This window comes from Amborella trichopoda, chromosome 1, assembly GCF_054954075.1.
Source record: "Amborella trichopoda isolate Santa Cruz 75 chromosome 1, AtrichopodaSantaCruz75HAP2 v2.0, whole genome shotgun sequence".
Classification (NCBI taxonomy): domain Eukaryota; kingdom Viridiplantae; phylum Streptophyta; class Magnoliopsida; order Amborellales; family Amborellaceae; genus Amborella; species Amborella trichopoda.
This window is the reverse complement of record NC_142336.1, coordinates 40,669,696-40,689,481: the sequence shown is the minus strand read 5'-3', so window position 1 is coordinate 40,689,481 and position 19,786 is coordinate 40,669,696. Positions and strand designations below refer to the sequence as shown.

Here is a 19,786-nt window from a genome sequence, read left to right as displayed (position 1 = left end):
TGAATGGGTATCTCTGAAGACGTATGATCAGAAGTGATTCAAGACTCTTTTCCTCTTATGCTTCGTTATGATTCTGGACCAAGTTGTTCTAAATATCAATCATGAAATGTGGTGTGCAAGATTAATGACAATGCCTACAAATTGAAGCTTCCCAGCCATATTTAAACTTCCGATATTTTAATGTCAAGCATCTCATTTCATATCGTGGTAAAACCTCCGACAACGAGCTGTCAAATTCAAAAGCGAATTCTTTGGAGGAAGAGTGGATTAATACAGCCAAGAATACTGCTCGTGGTTACTATATAAGAGAAACAAACTTAAAGTTTACAAAATGAAGTGAAATCAGTAATTGAATACATTTTTGTCTTTTTATTTATTTATTTCTTGAATCAATTTATTCACTTAGGCATAAGCAATAATTTTCCTTAAATCTTGTCTTTGTATCCACTTAATGTCTTTTATATTAAATTGCCATGACTAAATTAGATGGATGGCCCAGATCAATATTTTGTTTATAAATTTTTTATATAAGAGATGTACTCAAATATGATAAATAATCATATTATGAACTTTTATTCAAAACCCTAGAGCACGAGTGCTCTTTTTATCTCTGGTTTTTTAATATTTCTCTATCTTTTTTGCTAAACCCTAAGCTCCAAGCTGCTACATTAGCTCCAATACCTTTCTTACGGCAACGGGCTGGATCTGCCTAGCCCAAGCTCGGCCCAAGTCCCTAAAGGATAGGTTTAGGTACCAAACCTATAATGGATTGAATGCCCGATGCCCAAGCCGGGCCGCAACGGTCATGTCCTAGGCCCAGACTGACCTTCGAGCAATGGTAGCCCGACCCTCGAGCTATATTTTGTAGCTAATCCCTAGTTGCTCAGATGCAGGCCAAGCTGCCCTGTCCATTGTTAGGCATACCTTTTCATTGACAAACTTAAAAACCATGAAAATAACGAATGAAATCAAAATCTCAAAACCTACACCCATCTTCTACTTTTATGGTTAAATATAATCCGTTGATACGATGTACTTGTATAAAGAAAGCGAAATCACGAAGAAGTGAAAGTTCAAACTCAATGGTCTGCACATAGAGAGAAAACCTGGCTAATGTAGGTGCCATAATATGATTAATAATAACACAAATAAAAGAAGTCTAACAGAAAGGGCCAAAAGATAGTAGGAAGAAAGTTGAACAGAATGGAATAAAAATGCCAAAGAAACCACATGTAACAAATATATATTCTGTAGTAAATTGGCAAAAGAAAAAACAAAACAGAAGGAAAGGAAAAAAAATGAAAATCAAAGCTAATTCAGTCCTGCTCACAATATGCGACTGAAGCACTAGAAAATAAAACATTTATTATCTCTACACAATAATAAAAGCTCTTATTCCGACACAGCCGCAAAAATGTTCAACGAGATATTGTGAATCTCTGAGAACGAGCTAGTGAACAAACAATGTCCTGGCAACAAATTGAGAGGCTGATTTCCTCAAAAAATCCAAGGGAAAAAACTACAACAGCATTGATACTGGATCCTCAATGTACCCTTTAAATGCCTTTAGCCACTCTGCACCAATGGCCCCTAGACAAAGACAATAGCAAGCTTCAGGCCTTGATGTTATGATTTATATTAGTATTACCAACATTATTGCATCAATACGACGGCTAGTACCACAGTATAGAGGATAACGATAAGCTTCAGAATGCCAACAAAGAGGCAATATTTCAGAGGTCCATCATTTCTGTTTTCCTTAGGCTGATCTTTTGATTATTATGGGTATGATTTCTTGGCATGAATACATACGAATACTTTCACTGTAAAATAAACACAATGGCCTACCATCAATCACGCGGTGATCACAGCTTAATGTGACAGACATGAAGGAGCCTATATCATATTGATCAGGCACTTGTCCAGGTATCACTCTCTTTTCAGCTGCCACAACAATCCAACACAAGTTATAGTTTAACATCAATAAAATCAACATAAGGGCATAAAATACATATAGGAATGGGCCGAGGCCGCAATAGTCAGGGTGGCTGAGCCACAATGTGACATGGTGGTTTCCATTCCTACCTATTATACCTATTGACATGTCAAAAAAAATAAAAATAAAAAAGGGTAGGGGCAGAAACATAAATGTCCAGATAAACCACCATTTCCAAATGGTCAAAGCCGAATTTATAAATGACCACTTTATGGCCCTGTGTGTTATGTGTGCATGTGTGTTGGTTAGCATGTGTAATCTGCCCCATGTATAGTTCCATTTAAGAGCATTCCCAAGGGGTACCTCATCTGTGAAAATGTTGTTTCCATGAGTATGGTGAATCTCTCTCTCTCTCTCTCTCTCTCTCTCTCTCTCTCTCTCACACACACACACACACACACGCACACACACACACACACATACACAGAGAAAATCAAAGGGGAGAAGATCACTTGAGAATAGATATGTTAAGTCCATGCATATAATAAAACAGAATTCAGATGCAAAGTCCAAGGGATCTGATGAATGTTATCTTACCAGATCCCACAGCCAAAATGCCAGCTTGGGGTGGATTGATGATAGCACAGAACTGTTTAATTCCGAAGGGCCCTCCTAAGTTTGACACAGTGAATGTGCCGCCCTGCATAACAACATTTTCAGTTATAACCATCTCACAAGTAACAATGCATTATATCAAGGTAATATTTTGATTAACAGCATTACCTCATAATCTACTGGCTTTAGATTGTTATCTTTCGCTTTTTGCGCCAAATGTTTCACATCTTCAGCTATTATAGATAGTCCCTTCTTGTCTGCATTCTGTGATTCATCAAAAACAAATGGGCCAGAACAAGAAAAACCATTTGAGAAAAGCCAATGACATTATAAGGAGAACTAAACTTAATAAAAGACATCATTGACACTGAAAATCACAGGCATATGGGTTAATGTAGCTTAAACTACAGCGACACTAGTCAATTTTAACCAGTGTTATAGAACACAGAATTGGGTTCTGGATCGACCATCTGGGGAACAGATTCGGAAGAGACAAATTGGAGAAACGAATCGTGTTCGTTGAAAGAAGAGACAGTTGGCATCTCCCCTGAAGCGATGGGAACAGCCTTTGGGCTTTTCTGTTACCGAATACATACGGTTAGGGCTACCCACCTCTTTGAGGTGGATCTTACCCAATTTTTTTAGATTAAAAAAAATAATAATAATTAAAAAATAGGTGGGAATCACTCACCAGTCCGAGTCAAACCAGGCGATTCCGGTTAGACCCAGCATTTGCTTATAACAAACACGAAAGAAGTTGTTATTTTGAAATAATTAAGGAGGTCACACTCTTAAAGAATCTTTGCAAAGAGAAATTTAGACGGCAGGCAATATTTAGAAAATAAGTGAGAAAAATCATGAGCATGGGAGAACCTAACTGTTGGGGTATGGTTCAGAAAAGTTTAACTCATTTATCAAAAAATACTATTGCAGGATTTTATACATTTCATTAAAAAGATCAGCATGACCAACCTTAATGACAGGAACATATAACCCATTGTCAGTCTGCACTGCAACCCCAACATGGACATCATGGTACCTGCACGTTGTTAAGAGCAATGACTAAAATTTCTTCTATAAGAGTAGAATAATAGTGAACACATATACATATAATTACTACGTACTGTCTTATGAACTCATTCATCCATGCACTGTTGCATTGAGGAACTTTACGAAGAGCGAGGGCAGCTGCCTGAGATTAAGCTTATGTCAAAACTAAATCAATATAGAAGGATAAAGATAACCAACTGATTAGCATAACATGAGAAAGATAAACAATACATGGAACAAAATGTGCATCAATCCTGCTCAAGGCACCAGCTCATTTATATTATTTTCTTATTGCCACTTTCAAAAAAGGGCCCACCTAGTACCTAAGCAGCTGCAGCACCTAGCTTAGGGGGCTGGACTGCCCTGCCTAGGCCGCATAGGCAGGGCTTCCTGAGTACCATGCCCCTGGGTAGGTCTCCAGGCAGCCCAAGTGGCGCCTAGTGCCTTAAGCCTGGGCGCCCGCCTAACCATGCCCATTGGCGGGTGCCTAGGCGGCCCCAAGCAACACCTAAACCTAGGTGCCCGTCTCGCTTGCCTCTTGTCCACCAGCCTAGACACAAATCTATGCATACATGTGTGTCTGGGGCACCTTTAAACCAAGGCAACCAGCCATCCACCCAGCACCGAGGTGCCCAGACCCCTCCTGGGCCAGCTTGCCTGCCCAGCAGTTGCTTTTTACAACATTGATTATTAGCTGTTATTGTTGTTCTTGATGGACAACAAATGTAAACTGCCAGTTTATTCACAATGCATGGGAAGAAAACGTCATAGTAGGATATCCGTTCCTTTTTTTTCTGCAGGGGGAGGGGGGGGGGGGGGTTTGCATCCCAAAGCAAGTGAAATTGAGACATAGCGACCCCATTCCCTTGAGAGAAAATCTTTTACATAATAATAGTTAATCTCTAAAGCTAAATGACAACGCTCCAGACCTATCCAATCACATTGGGTGAATAACTCCATGATTGCCAACCAGGCCTTTTGACTATTGGTGAGATACCAGGTTTGCAAGCAAAGATTGAGTGGAGGTTCAAACTTCCCTCGTGCAAACCAAGCTGACCTACCTAGAAACAACGAATCAAGCCATGATCATTGTGCCTCAGAGAACAATGAAAATAAAGCCTTTTAGACCCATCATGAGAGCTTTGGCTTGAAACTTTACTAAGTCACAGAACAGCTGACTCAGCAAAGTTACTCAAGATTCTGCCAGGGATATCTCTAATGAGACCTCTTACACCTGATGGAGCTGAATGCCTTTTCAAGCAACTATAAAAATCTTAGGGACACATGGTTTGACCTCCTGCACTGCTTGCTTTGGACAACAGGATATTGCTTCAAGGAACTATTGTCCACTCTTGAATTGGGTCCTCCATGCTGAAGCCAAGACACTACTCTAGTCTTGGTAAACAGAATCATGTGTACCAACATTTCCAGTCCTCATATAACTCTAAAATAAACCACAGAAAATCCCATTATTTCTCTCTTTCAAGATACCTCAAAAGATTCCTACAGGTCACACATCTTCCAAAGTAAATGATTCCTATCACAGCACAACATATTGCATTGCTGCTCCATTAGGGTAGCCACTGATCCTATCACCCATGACACGTACAACAGAATGCAAATCCTCCTGGAAATATGTTGTTTTACTTTGATGGAAGGAAAATAGAGAGATAGACTGAATGGGAAACCAGGGAGGCATGTCACAGGAGATTACCCATCAAAATATGAAGAAAACAAAAAGACATGCAAGATGAATTGCTCTTCACTAGCCCATGAAGCAGAGAAATTGGATTTTATAAGCATCTACATGTAAAATGCACTGTTTATTCACATGCATCCGAACTCTTCTTTACAGCCATCTTTTCTTTAATTGGAATAACGAGATCCAGTTTTTGTGGTTCAAAATAAAGATTTAAATTTTCATAATTGAATTTCCATTAACATCCGTCTACAAAATTGATAGTTGAATTTTGACATCTGGTAGAAGCCATTCTCACTCAAAATTTACATAAATGTTACATTTTTAACTTCATTTCAATTTTTCTTCTTAATCTACTTTAGGGCCAGTTTGGATGTCAAAGAAAAACATAATCACAAAGAAAAAATTGCAAGTTTTTTCCTCCTCAATTGAGAAACATTATGATCTTATTTTATTATGTTGGTAGACTGTTTGGATGTTTATTAAAATATGAGAAGAAAATGTGATTTGGGTCCGACACAATCTGAGAACACCAAAGAACAACTCATGCCATAACTTCCACACAAAGAGAAAGGTTTTTCTTCTGCAGTTATTTCATCTTGGTTTTCCTACTGATTAACCACTGCTATGTTGGCTTTCCTATTGACTAACCACTGCAAACATGAAAACGGCAAGCAACAAAAACCTGTGAAAAATATCTAATAAAAACTCAAAAAATGAATACAACAAAGGCTGCTATGTTGGCATTCCTATTGATTAACCATTGCAAACATGAAAACGGCAAGCAACAAAAACCTACAAAATAGTATCCAATAAAAACACAAAAAATTAATACAACAAAGGCATAAAGTTTGAGGATCTGCTGATGCCAAGCTACTAAAGCTCCAAAATGCCCCATTCTCGTAGAAGCTTCTATTTTGAGCAGAAAACCCAAGAATTCTGCCTAACCACTAATTCTCAACCAAAAAGCTGAAGACAACAACGTGCCACAAATGATCTTAAACACACCAGCGAAACAAGCTACTTGATTTGCAAAAGTTGCAGAAACTAGAGAACAAATTAGTGCACAGCCTGAAAGGGAGAGAGACTAGAGAGAGAGAGAGAGAGAGAGAGAGAGCCTGCATGTGGAAAGATCTTGATGAGGGAGACAGGCCTGCGTGTGGACGAGAGGCCTTGATGAGAGAGAGAGAGGCCTACGTGTGGAGGACAGACCTTGTTGATGAGAGAGAGAGACAGAGGCACGGGAGGGTAAAGTTTTCAAGACAAACACGACTAAAGCAAAAAAGATTTTGAGTCCCACTTGAATTTTTTTGACATGCTGTTTTGAGGGCAAAGTGATATCTTTTTGGATGAACTAGAAATCTTTATGAGGTTATCCAAATGGTTCTTACCTTCTATCTTAATCATTTTTTTCTTGGCATCTGAAATATTTCAAATTTGGGTACATCCAAACTGGCACTTAACTTTGTAAATGTTGGAAAAAATTTAAAATTTACTTCAATGTAGTATTGCTAAACCAGATGATATGGAGTAATAATGAAATTGTGAATTCTTTTCTATGAAATGTAAGCATCTCATAAAACCTCTAGATATTACAAGGAAACAGGTAGAAAGACGATTGTGAAGGGAATAAATCAACACCACAGACCTTTATTACGAAGTCATTGACAGAAATACGCTTCCCCCCAGAGCCTTCCTGCAAGGAATTAAGCTGGCCTCGCAATCTGTATGAGGCAAGAAAAGAATTTAAATCTCAATAAAAAAAATGTCATTAGCACTTGTTATGCATATGGTAACACTATGAAAAGCATCCAACACTCACTCCATAAGTTTGTCAACGCGTGTATCGACAGTTAAATAATAGTGAGGAATAGTTTGCTTTGATAGCAACAAGCGTGATGCAGTAACCTGTTTAAAGAAAGTATATCGAGGAAAAAACAAATTATAAAGCAGAAGCCGCTTGACCTTCAGAATAAACGACAGAACTAACAAAACTAGTGCGATCAAGAATACAAAATATCTCATCTGCGTGATAACTTAAAAAAGTGTGTGTAATATCCCTATCCACAAAATGGTTTTGGGGCCAGGCAGTATATATGTTTCAATCATCATTACCTTCCTTATCTGTGAAAGTGGAATATCTTCATACTCTAGTGTTTGAGATACTCTAGTATCCTTCACCTTGGACACAGGCGTAGGACCCTGCTTAGCTGCATAAAATAAATGAAACACCTTATAACATGATAAAGCACTATAAGTAAAGGAAAACTTTTATTAAAAGGAATAAAAATCTGATATGGAACCAAGTTCAGGTGCTTAGGCCACTCCAGCCTTTGGCACATACGAAGCATGCACAGAATTACAGATAAGGAGAATCAGAACTTGCAGGGCTATAGGCAACTACATTTTCATGCATTGATGATACTAAAGCATGAGTTATATAGGCATACTACATGTGTCTATGGGGGGGGAGGGAGGGAGGGAGGGAGGAGAGAGAGAGAGAGAGACTTGCAAGAATACAAATTATACATATGTTATAGCTGAATACAATGTATAAACAGTAGGGAAATCTAACAATGTGAAATTTACTTCTAGGTTCAAATACATACTTGCAAAAAACAGAGTCAGACTATACTTCCAATTAAGAATCACAATTTCAAAACAAAGGAACCCCAAAACCAGTATAAACTGGAGAAGAAAATTTTTATTGGTCATTGTCACAGCAGGTCGACCCATTTTACAACTGCTTCCAAAATGCCTTCTATTGAAAAGGAAATGGTACAAGAATAATGAAATCAGGAGGTAAAATTACAGTTAAAGTGCAGTATTTAAAGGACTCCTGCGGAAGCAGGGTGAAGGTGGTCAATCTAAAAGTTTGTTAAACCACATTAACTCCGTGTAACTTCAATCCACATAGGATGGTTCACACCTTATGATCTTAGACTAGGAACGCCTCTCATTAGTTGTATGATGTGCAAATGACAAGTTCAATTTTATGAACAATGCTAAAGGGTTTTCTTCTGCATGCCTTTCACTTGTACCATGTTTAAATTTGTTAACCAGGCATAATGACTTTGTGTTTGCAATAAATGCATTTTTTCATGTTCCATAGTGGTCCTTCCCAAATCCAGAGGTGGACATTTTGTTCCTTTTGTTTTTTGGTTTGTGGGGCATAGTTCAGCAGTACAATCAAACTTGGGACATAGCACTGTTGCAATCATCAACAACTAGCCAATCAAGCCCAAGCTGAATTCCGGCCCAAATGCTAGTTTTGGACCTTTCTCCATAATTTATGTCCCAGTTGTCCAATAATATGTACTGTAAGGGGCAAAAACATCAAAAAATGGACAAAACGAAAACTTATATTCAAACCTCTTACGATATGGGGAATAACCCCATATCTACTTCCAGTCATAAGGGTTTATTTTTGGGCCCCACAACCTATTATAGGTGGGTTCAATCCAAGATAAGTTATATCACAAGCATCAGGAGAAAGAATAGTATGGTTCAATATAGGTCACAATGCCTTTATTTAAACTTCTTTTGACCAGATAAGTCTGCATATGTTGAAAGAGATGACCAGCAGATCTATTAGGGCTGACAGATCAAGGTTTCAAAAAACGCTAGGCGGTCCCTAGGTGGCCAGCCAGGCACCCAACACCCTGCACCTAGGTGGGCGCAAAGAACCTAGGGTGCCCTGTAGTACAAATTCTTTAGATGTATACATATATGTGCTGTCTAAACACACATACATGCATATGTTTGTGTTGATTTTGTACTTTTTTGCATTTATATGTATTGTAACAAACTTTTTTTATACAAACATATCGCATGTTAAGAACAAACCTGTTCAAAACTTCAAATCACAGAAAATTTAGTGAAAAAAATTGAAAGAGATAAAAATCTAATAGTCTAGGATGCTTATGATGCTTGTTCAAATTTTTTTCGATTATGAGAAATAGGTATAGTTAATCGTTTTAGGGTTTATGGATTTTTTATTTTATTTTATTTTTTACTTTGGGGGGTAACCCCCATACTCATTTTAAGCATTTTTGGGGTCAAAATTACCTCATTTACCCTTAGGGGCTCTTCTTTAAAAATATAAAAGGGCCCAGGGGCCTGGGCACCTGCTCATAACTGGATGCTGAGCGCCTGCCTGGGCCGCCTAGGTAGTGGTGTGTGGCCTAAGGCCCCTTGGGCGCCGCGCTGGGCGGTCCTTTTTTTAAAACATTGTGACTGATGAACTTTATCTCCGGGAAGAGCAATAGACAAGATAGATGGTCTGGGATTTGAAACTTCCAAGCTGTGTTCAATTATGTTCATGGATGGTAAACTATGTGCAGAGATTCCACGCTTCTCATTCAATTTCGAAGTACTGCAAGGAAAAAGATCCTGGTGGCCATGTTCTTAAGGTTAGCATACAGAGAATTTCTTGTGCCTCCCCATTTACAACACAAACCTATGGTTAATCCTAGCATGTTTATATTACACGGAGGGGAGGAGCAATCAATGAGTCATCTATGGTTCAGCAAATTTTTAATGGATAATTTGGATGGTAATTGATCTCTTCAAATATGCCAGGTGATGCCAACCTTCTTTCTTAGTTTATTACAGGTATTGGTGGGTAAAGGCTAAACCAAGAGCAGATCCATACGAAAATGATTGTCCTTTCCTACAAAGTGTCTACATCTGGAATAAGAGGAAAATAGAGTTTTAGAGGAAACATGACAGAGCCTGGATATAATAGTATTGGAGTTCTTCTTCAGAGATCACTTCATGGGTGAATGGGAAAGATTAAAAGAAGGCCTCAAAATAGATGACCTAACAGCATCTAGGGCAGCTATAGGGAACCTGTGTTCACCAATATTAGCAGGTCCAATGCAATAAGGAATCGAAAGACCAGCCTTGTGTAATGTTGAAGCCCTAGGAACCAAAGATATTAATTGTGGTGGAGGAACAATACTACCATGGGTGGACTGCAGATCCCAACAAATGAGCTCACTGGACAAGGAGTCAAGGACTAATTGAGGGTGATTATCTTAGAGCATCCTTTTACATGGAAAAATAACAGGCCACGCCAAACCATTCTACTCGGAATAAGGGGGAAAGAGCTTTTTGAAGTTTGCCCTTATACCTAGGAAGTGGTGTTTTCCATATAAGGGGCTATATGTAGCTATTGGCTCCAGACAAATGTCCACATGGAAAGTCGTGCTATTTACAACTTATGCACACCCTAGGAATAGGCCATCAATCTGATCTTCAGGGGGGTAGGGCTCTCCTGTTCCTTGGAAACTTGGGAGACACGTGTAGCTATCAATCAGTGGTTGTCAAAGTCATAAAAAATGTAGTAAATAGTGAATATAGGGATACAAACAAGGTGGCTAACAACTGGCTAACATGGGTGTCATCAGGAATAGCATGGTATTTTGGGCAATATGCCATTGATCATCTGGGCACCCATTGCACATTTTTATTTGTTATTTTAATGATAGCATGTTAAGAAACAACAAACAAAAAATTAATTACTAATGCCCACTGAAAGAGCTTCAAAAGACCATCTAGACAAGCCAAACAACACACCAAGTAAAAGAACCAAGAAAAAAAGATCAATTTCAGGCTATCCACTAAAGAAGGCACAGCATAAGTACTAACCTAAGTAATCTTCAATGTCAGCCTTCACAATGCGCCCATCAGGACCTGTACCTTTGATGCTTGAAAGGGGCACCTGAAATTTTGCATACAGGTTGACTTGAAGACAAGATGAAGACATATATGTAAGAGGATAAAGGAAGAAATAAATTATATCTAGCTCTCCCTCAATTAAAAGTCATGGAAGAGTTTAGCAACCATAATTACTCACATTGTGATCTTCTGCCATCTTTCGTGCGAGGGGGCTTGAGAAAATGCGATCATCTGGTTGAGAAAGTCCATCTGTCTTTTTACTCTTTAATTCAGGAACACTAGAAGTCTGGGGAACATCTTCTTTAGGTGGGGCTTGTTCAGATGAACCACCAGAAGAAGGGGCAGCAGAAGCAGTGGAAGATGGACCTGTGTAATCTTTGAACTTGGCTATGTCATCCTCTTCTTCCACAGTTATTGCAATCACCTAAATAAGATCAACATTCAAAGAATTGAGAAAATATTCCAGCTGCAAAACAGAACACTTTCGTGTCAAGAAGGGTCATAGGAGTTCAGACCCCAGGCACCATTTGAATATCATCAATAAGCATGAACAGTCACTAGTGAAATGCAACTCTCCATGTTAAATAGCAAGATAAAATCTGCCTCCCAAAAAGCTTATATGTCAATCTATATTGAGATTTGGGCACCTATCTTGATGATTACAGCATTAACAACTGCAGCACACATCCCAGAGTCAAACCCCACCACTGACCTACACGATGCATATACAGAAACAAGCACATGATCACGCACACCTGCATACATTGACACATAAAGGCACCAAGCAACAACACACTAATACTTAAATTTCACTACATACAACTTAAAACAGATGTCTCTCCTCGCACTCTAATACAATACATTGAATTGCACATCTGTCCTGCAGCCATAGCATCTTTCCAGTTTTAAAGCTTGTAAAAAAAATGATATCTATGTGGGTAATGGATAAAAGAACACTTAATTCAGAAGGAATAACTAAAGTAAAAAAGAACACTAAAGATAAAAATACCAACATCCACATTTTAAAGGAATCGTGTCTTTTTTTCTTTAACAACCTAGTATGTGCACCTGAATCAAAGGTATGAGGAAAATCATCTCTAAAAATACGGGGCCATAATCAAAAAAAGAATTCGTTCACACAAAACCAAATGGATACCATCAAGATAGACAGAAAATGAATATTCCACCTTTCATTAGCTGGTCACATAGACCTTGAAAATGATTACTATCACCTGGAGACCAGATGATGCTGCAGCAAGGAAGCCCCTTCCTATCAAATGGCCCAGGAACAAACAACCTCATATGAAAGGCTACCATACAATGCCCACCAGAAAAGGCCCAAATAATTCACCGAGAGAGAACCCCTTGTATCTTGAAATCCAAGTCAAATACCAACCAAATCCTTGTAATCATAGCAATCAAGACTGGTACCTTTGGGTCGCAAGCAAACGAGTTTGATAAAAAACTGGTTAGAACCAAAGTTTGACCAGTTTTAGGTAGTTAGACTAACCGGTTTGATTAGTTAGACCAAATAAACAAAGATGGCAACCTTTTTGGTAACATGTTTTAGTTTTTTAAGCTATTATTCCTATTTATCTTATTATTTTACATCCATCCTGACCAGTTCAACCAGGTGGCCGGACCAGTTATGATTGGAGCAACCCCTCACTGGTCTGGTGGACGAGCCATTTGAAAAATTGAAAACTACATAAACTTTACCAACCGAAAAGACAGCCACCATAAAATTATAACAAAAAGCAAATACAATAATCATCATCCAAGCCTTATCCCAATTATTTGGGGTCAGCTACATAAATCTTGTTCCTCCATTCTTCTCTGTCAATGACCATACCCTCAATAAGAACAGAAGTCACTATATCTTTTCTCACTACTTCTTCCTTTTGGGCCTTCCTCTTGCCCTTTTAGAGGCTTACACTTTAACAAAAAGCAAAGATATGAAAATAAAAAATATATCCTCAATATTTTCAGTTTTCTGGAAAATTCTCTAATGTAGAAAGAAAACAAAGTAGTCGGAAACTGTGAAGCATTTTATGAAAAACCAGTGAAGCTCTGAAAGTTTTAGCGTCAACTTTAGAACTTATTAAAAGACACTGGATATGGAAAAAAAATAAACAATATTACAATGAAACTAGAATATAAAGAAAACAAAGGGACTAACAGAAGCACTAGGATTCCATCACAGCAGTAACTATTGAATCGTAAATTTCACTTCAAGGGACATCTCAATAGAAGTCATACGTGTCAAGAGAAAATTATAAAATCATAAACCCTAGCAAATTCTATGCCACAAAATCATTCAAAGTAATTGTATAGCCAGAATTATATGACTAAAGAAAAAATCGTAGGATGACATAAAAGCAAACTATTACCAAACCAACCACATTGTTAGATTATTACTACAGTCGCAACAGTTCAAAATATTTTACCGTTTCAAGTTCTAAATAAGTCAAGGCACTCAGAACGACGAAAATAGAAGAACCAAATATCAGTATTTATAGTCCGTATCAAAACTATTTAGAGTAAAAAAGTAAACAACAAAACAGTCAAGAAAAGAATTACGTGAAATGGAAACAGCAAACAACAAAGTGAAGTTAACCCCACGCTTCATATCCACTTCTAAGTCTCATTGATCATCATGAAAACACAGCAGGTCTGCTCTACTCATCCATTTAAGATTATGGTGTGAGTGTCTGACTATTTTCATAATTCATTACCAGATTTTCCTTTAATCGGGTTTGCAGGGTAGATGAGTGCACTGAGAGATTACTGTAATTTTGTCTTAGAAAACAATAAATTGTACAAATCATTGATTGAAACTTGCACAGGTAATTATTTTTATAAAAGCATTACAGAGCACAAAAGTAAATAGGATTGTAGAGTCAGGAGTATACCTCCCCAACTTTGATTTCCTTTGCTCCATCCCCCTGTACTATCTTCGCTAGATAGCCTTCTTCCATGCATTCCATCTCAACTGTAGCTTTATCCTATTGGAAGATACATGAATAGTAAACACAATATTATGGCATGAGAGAGTAGAAGGTTCTATTTCAAAAACGTTATGGTAAATAGTGCTTACTGTCTCAACTTCACATAGAACTTCGCCAGGTGAGACCTTATCCCCCTCCTTTTTCAGCCACCTCGCAATGTTACCCTGTATATACAGAAACATTAATCAAGGAGTAAGAACTACAAAGTTGTCTGAAAATTGACAGATATACACATCTTCAAGACAGCAGTATCAAAACCATAATCTTCTGACTGGAATCAAGCTCATTACCAATTTAGCTCCAACTTCTAGATCAACAAAAGGAACTGAACAGAGCTTAAGCCAATGATATAAAAGCTGGAAAAGAGATGGAACCGCAGAAGGGATCGGTCCAGTCCAATCCAGCTCAATCAGCTCACATGGTTGTAAATAAATAAAGACAATTTCTAAATAACAGGCAAATTTTCTAGTTCAACTAACTGGTTCACAAGTTCAACCAGGTCTCTTCGAAAGACCAGTTTTTTATCACAGGATAACTTTTCCAGCACCTTCCTGGCTCAACCACTTGAACTGGGCAGTCCACTCCAGTTTTCAGTATATTGCTTCAAACTGACAGATCTAAATGGCCCATATCCTTGTGACAACATTTGCTATGGTGACAAAAAGCCTTACAAGAAAAATGATTTGATAAGAAGAAACACTTCCGGAATAAAGAAAAAGGAACAACAAAGGACAAGGTAACTAGAAGATATTTCTTTTAACAATCCACAAAACTTTTAATTAATAATCCGCATTTTAAGAACTAGGCTATTCTTTCACAAAGTGATGACAGATGAAATCAATTTTTAAGTGTCAGAGTTCATTCACTACATTTTCATTTCAGACTAAACTAGAACCTCCACCAAAAGGCGTGCATCACGAAATCGCTAAGATAAGAAAGCCAAGCATACCTCGGTCATTGTGGGAGAGAGAGACGGCATTCCTATTTCTTGGTGCAGAGGAAGCCCTGAAATCACATTTGTGTAGTTTCTTATAAACATGTAGAGATGCATATGTTAGCCAGAAACGCACGTAGAACATCAGCTTCCAAAATTTTGACACACATGTAATAGAGTCGCTAAAGAAGTTCTACTCAATCTTGCTACATTGCCAAGTGTATGCCTAGAATTATTCCTACTGAAGTTGACGCTCATAAAAAAAAGGATCTAATATGGTCATAACAAGCCAGAATATCAGCTATCACTATAAACACTGTTCAATACAACTAATTGAATATTAATACGTTTATGATAAACATTAATGGAAAATTTATTACATGAGTAGGAGTCCTTTAAAATGCAGATACAATGAGAGTATCATGGGAAAAAGAAGACAATGAACCTGCTAAAGAGCAGCTAACAACAAGAACAGAACTTACTGATCCTAAATGATTTTTATAAACGTTGAACACTGGAAACTTTTTGATAAAAAAAAGAACTGAAAGTCCCACACATCACATTCATGCCAGAAACAACAAAAAAAAAAAGATGGGAAATTTTGGTCGGCAAGAAACACCATACCCGAGTCAGTTGCAAATCCTCTTTTTGCAGGGATCAGTGAACTGAAACAGAAGAATACCAAGTTTAGGTAGTTTATATAAAAATGATAATTCAAACTAGATACTAGTGTTTGAGTTTATGAACGGAGAGTGAAGAATTCCGCAACGAACCCAGCAAAGGTGTTGGTAAATCTCTTGCTCTTAGTGCAAGAGGTATAATATATGGCTGCCATATGTGAACCCATTTGAGTCACACTTTGTGAAAAAATTTCCTTGCATTTTGCAAGCTGAGAAACCTGAAAAGAATGCTGGACATATTTAGGAGCAAGTAAACATTCCATACTACCAGAATATTTATGAATCAAAAGAGAGCTACTGCCTAGAATCAATGAAACCTATAGTCTTCTTCCGTATTCATTAATTTCCAGTCAATGCTTTCTTTCTCTGCCTAGCCTGATTTTCTGATAAGTAACATCAAAATTGCAGATAAGATGGCTGCTAATGACAAAAGTAATAAATGGAGATAAAGTAAAAACAAAAAAGGGACACTAGAAAGTAAAAAAAAGGAAGCAAGGTTCTATTGCCTCAGTTGAATCAAAAGCTCTGGATCCATCGCTAAGGTGGAAGCTGTGCGTTGATGTCAGCGAGTCTCCAATGGGGGAGACAACATATCTGGCTTTCTTTTCTGGGGCCAAACCATGTCCATGTCCTCTTAGAAGACCTGCAAGATATTCCAATAAACAAGAAAATCATAGAAGAAAACCCGAGACAGATTATAATTCACATGCAAAGAACTGCTTGATTGATTATTGATGGCCTGATACTTTCCTGTATCATCATGTCAAGGAGATTTTGATATAATCAGGTGTCCAATGAAAAACTTGATATAAACAACTATTAGCAAATTAGTCACAATGCAGCAGCCAAATCCAACTTTAGAAGCCCCATGGCATTGTTATTCATAACAAAGTTTATACATCTAATTGCAAACAAAAGTGTAGACAGACAAAGATGTAGAAGTATACATTGCTTTTTGTGAAACAGAAACTATGAAGAGATGAAAACTCAAAAGGAACAAAGTAAATGATTTAGAAGGTTAAAATCAATAAACAAGAAGAGAGCTTCCAATAGAAAGGCTTGATAGCCCCCTCTCCAAATATAATGAAAAGGTGCCAAAGCGACTTTGGGACTCACATGACTTTTAAGAGTTGGCTGGTCAAATCATGAATCTTTCCCATGTATTTTCACTGTTAGAAAAATGCAATGTGATCACACCAAGTTGACTCAAAGATTCATCTGAATTTCCATAATTCCATCCCTAGTTCTTAAACAATGATTAGTTTATGACATGACGGAGATGAGATCTAATATGATGGCATACAAACTAGTAAATAAACTGATTACCATACGTTATACCTAGATTTCCATACTAAAACAGAACTAACTAGATATATAATTTGTCTAGAACAAGGGTGCCAACATGAGTAGAAGTTAAAGTTGACTGGTGAATGATAATGAGTGAGAGAGGTAGAGGCAGACAAGCAGGAGAACAATAATATTTAGAAAGATCCAAAGTATGAAACAGCAAGGGAGAGAGTTTCAAGAATTAATGAGATGAAGATTGTGTTTGAAGTAGCAGAGGGGGAGAGCCAGCACAAATACAAAATTCCTGCAACTACTAAAATCATAGACATTTAGCTCAAGTCGAATGACAATCATTTTGTGACAAATATTTCTAAATTTAATCAACTATAATCATTGTTGACAGACTCATGGCTAATATTCAAGATTCACTTGATGGGTGCAGCTTATGCTCTAGCCAAGTTTTTAAGACTCAACTAAGACTTACCAAGTTCCACCAGTGCAATACACACACACACACACAGCTGTGCTAAAGCTTAAGAGTTTTACAACTACAATGCTGGAACATGGTCTTCTTTTTTCTTTTTTTTTCCTGGTTGATCCATGTCAGAGTTTACTCACTCGAGGACATGCATGGCAATCAGCCCTAAAGCTAAACTTCCGGCATAGTCATTGAAACTCAAAGCATTGTTGCTTTTGTTAGTCAGTAGAACACCAAATGTTATATGACACAACCAGTTGATTGTTAGCCAGTGGAGCACCAAGTGTGCTCCAACCTATCGATGGTTACAATTTTTTTACTAATCCTCATCTTGTCGACTATGCATACTCAATCTAATCAAATGAAATAAGTGTCAGTAAGTTAGCCACAACCAGTTGATTGAGCCAGTCAGAACAGCGCCAAATGTTATATGGCACTAGCATTCAATTATCAAGCCAAGTTTTTTCTTTTTTTTTCTGAGTTTCTTTTTTTTTTTTTTTCTTTTATAGAGATACACAGCGATCAATTATCCAGAATAAAAAGGAAGAGAGAGACCCAGTCTCCATATCCAAACCCTGAGAGTCCCAATTCTCCCAATGTGAATCTCAACCACTCAAAAGTCAAACTTTAGAATGAAAAACTCAAATTCTCCATTCATCAGCCGATGTAGGTATCCTAAAATCTTGGTTCAGCAACATCAATGGGAATCGGCACCTTTTCGTATTTAAAAATCAATTTCAAATGGCAACACAATCATCCTCTTACTAGTCCTCTTACCAGTAACTTTTGAAGATCAAATCATCAAAAAACACCATTTAATGAAAAAACATAAAAGAAAATATAGAGGGCGAAACAATGGCATAGGAATATATATACATAGAGAGAGAAAGTAACAGGGTCCTGTTACTTCCGAAAGGTCGCATCAGAGATTAACATACATCCTCAGCAAACCTCTAGGGTAATAGTTAACATAAGGGCAAAAATAATCCTATCATAATTCATAAACCCCAGAAAAAATTCATAAAACTCATAAATGCTAATCACGTTCTCTCCCATTTTTTCTTCAAACCCAGAGCTCAAAAGACGAACCATAGCCAGTACAAATGGAAACCCACATCTAAAAAGACCCAAACAACAAAACCCAAATCGAGTTTCCAAGAATTTCGAGAAGAGATCTGACATAAAAAAAAAGAGAAAACAGAGAGAGGGAGAAAATGGAATCCATCGAATTACCAACAGAGTTGGAGATGCGACTAAATTGGTTCCTGCGACTGGCCAATGGCCGAGCCAACTTGGCAGCAATCATTCTCTCTCTAAAACTGAACTCTTCCCTCGCTTCTTCGTCGTTCCTTCAAGCTCTTTTGGCAACAAACCAACAGCCCCTCTCTCTTTCAGATATTTAACAAGAACTGAAATTTACGTGCCACCTCGTGCGCTGAGGGCAATATGAAGAAAGGTATTCAAAAAATTTAGGGAAAATTTTAGACGCCCCCAATTTCTACTTTTCCACATCCCACCATACTTTTTAGGAGAAAGCTTTTATTCTTTCCATCCTGTATAAAAGTTGCATACTTCCTATCATCTAGCATTCTAATTTACGTCAAGTGAGTCACAAACCGTTTCATTTATGATTTAGAGTATTTCATTTTTAGAGAACAAAAATGAGTTATAATAAGGGTCTGTATGAAAAGAGATGCAATCTCGAGCTCAAGATTCAAGCCCATGGCCAACATCAAGGTTTAAAAAATGGATTGGTGACTCGGATCACTTATGTGGAAAACCGGTTCGAATCGATGAATCGGTTGGAAATGGCCTTTATTAAAAATTTCTTAAAATTTAACTTGCTAGTTTGCAAAAAGAAAAAAAGAGTTGTATTGTACTATAATTTTTTATTATTTTAGTAAAAATAAATAAACTGATTTGTTTTTTGAGAGAGAGAGAAATTACATGTTTAGTTGACATTGTTTACTTTATTTAGAACCTAGACTCTAGAGGTGCGAAAGACAGCAATTAAGTTGAGTCCCACATGGGGCATTTGTTGTAGCTTCTGGTAGGCCAAGAGCTATAAAAGAGAGGCATGGGATTACAGTCACGACCTCACCAGATAGTTTGGCTGATGCTCCTGGGGTCCCTTACAAGGAGATGTAGGGCCAGGTGAATAAAAAAAAAAAAAAAAAAAAAGATAGAAAATAATGGGTAATAATAAAAGCTAGGAAATAAACAATAGAAAAAAAAAAAAAAAAATTATGATTTAGTGAGAGTGGGGTGGTCCAAACACAAAAATTTAAGTTTGGAGTAGTAAAACCTATAGAGAGAAGTAGAAGTGATTTTCTTTTGGCCCAGACAGCTTCTACCAATATGGTCAATCTTTTCTCTTTCACTTCCTTGCTTTGTAGATGAGGCTTTTGCTTTTGCTT

The 19,786-nt window shown here is 37.5% G+C and overlaps 1 protein-coding gene and 1 non-coding gene across 3 annotated transcripts; one reads left to right on the top strand and one right to left on the bottom strand.

The window, feature by feature from the left end:
* Positions 1-1,180: 1,180 nt before the first annotated feature.
* Positions 1,181-18,738, bottom strand: LOC18426345 (dihydrolipoyllysine-residue acetyltransferase component 2 of pyruvate dehydrogenase complex, mitochondrial). 2 transcript variants are annotated; one of them, XM_088865407.1, is made up of 18 exons: positions 18,603-18,738; positions 16,111-16,247; positions 15,698-15,987; positions 15,549-15,589; positions 14,940-14,995; positions 14,080-14,154; positions 13,895-13,987; positions 11,161-11,406; positions 10,953-11,025; positions 7,416-7,510; positions 7,123-7,208; positions 6,949-7,024; positions 3,676-3,743; positions 3,524-3,590; positions 2,720-2,815; positions 2,534-2,636; positions 1,849-1,944; positions 1,181-1,590 (listed from the first exon to the last, which is right to left on the bottom strand). In XM_088865407.1, exons 3-18 carry the CDS (start codon positions 15,865-15,867, stop codon positions 1,520-1,522), a joined length of 1,512 nt encoding a protein of 503 aa, XP_088721533.1. In that variant the 5' UTR covers positions 15,868-15,987; positions 16,111-16,247; positions 18,603-18,738; the 3' UTR covers positions 1,181-1,519. The 2 variants fall into 2 exon arrangements, with proteins under 2 accessions (XP_088721533.1, XP_006833061.1); XM_006832998.4 differs by having other exon boundaries at positions 15,698-15,822.
* Positions 3,064-3,194, top strand: LOC148783830 (U6atac minor spliceosomal RNA). The gene has a single exon (XR_016047588.1). It is a non-coding gene; the product is annotated as a U6atac minor spliceosomal RNA (small nuclear RNA).
* Positions 18,739-19,786: the final 1,048 nt, after the last annotated feature.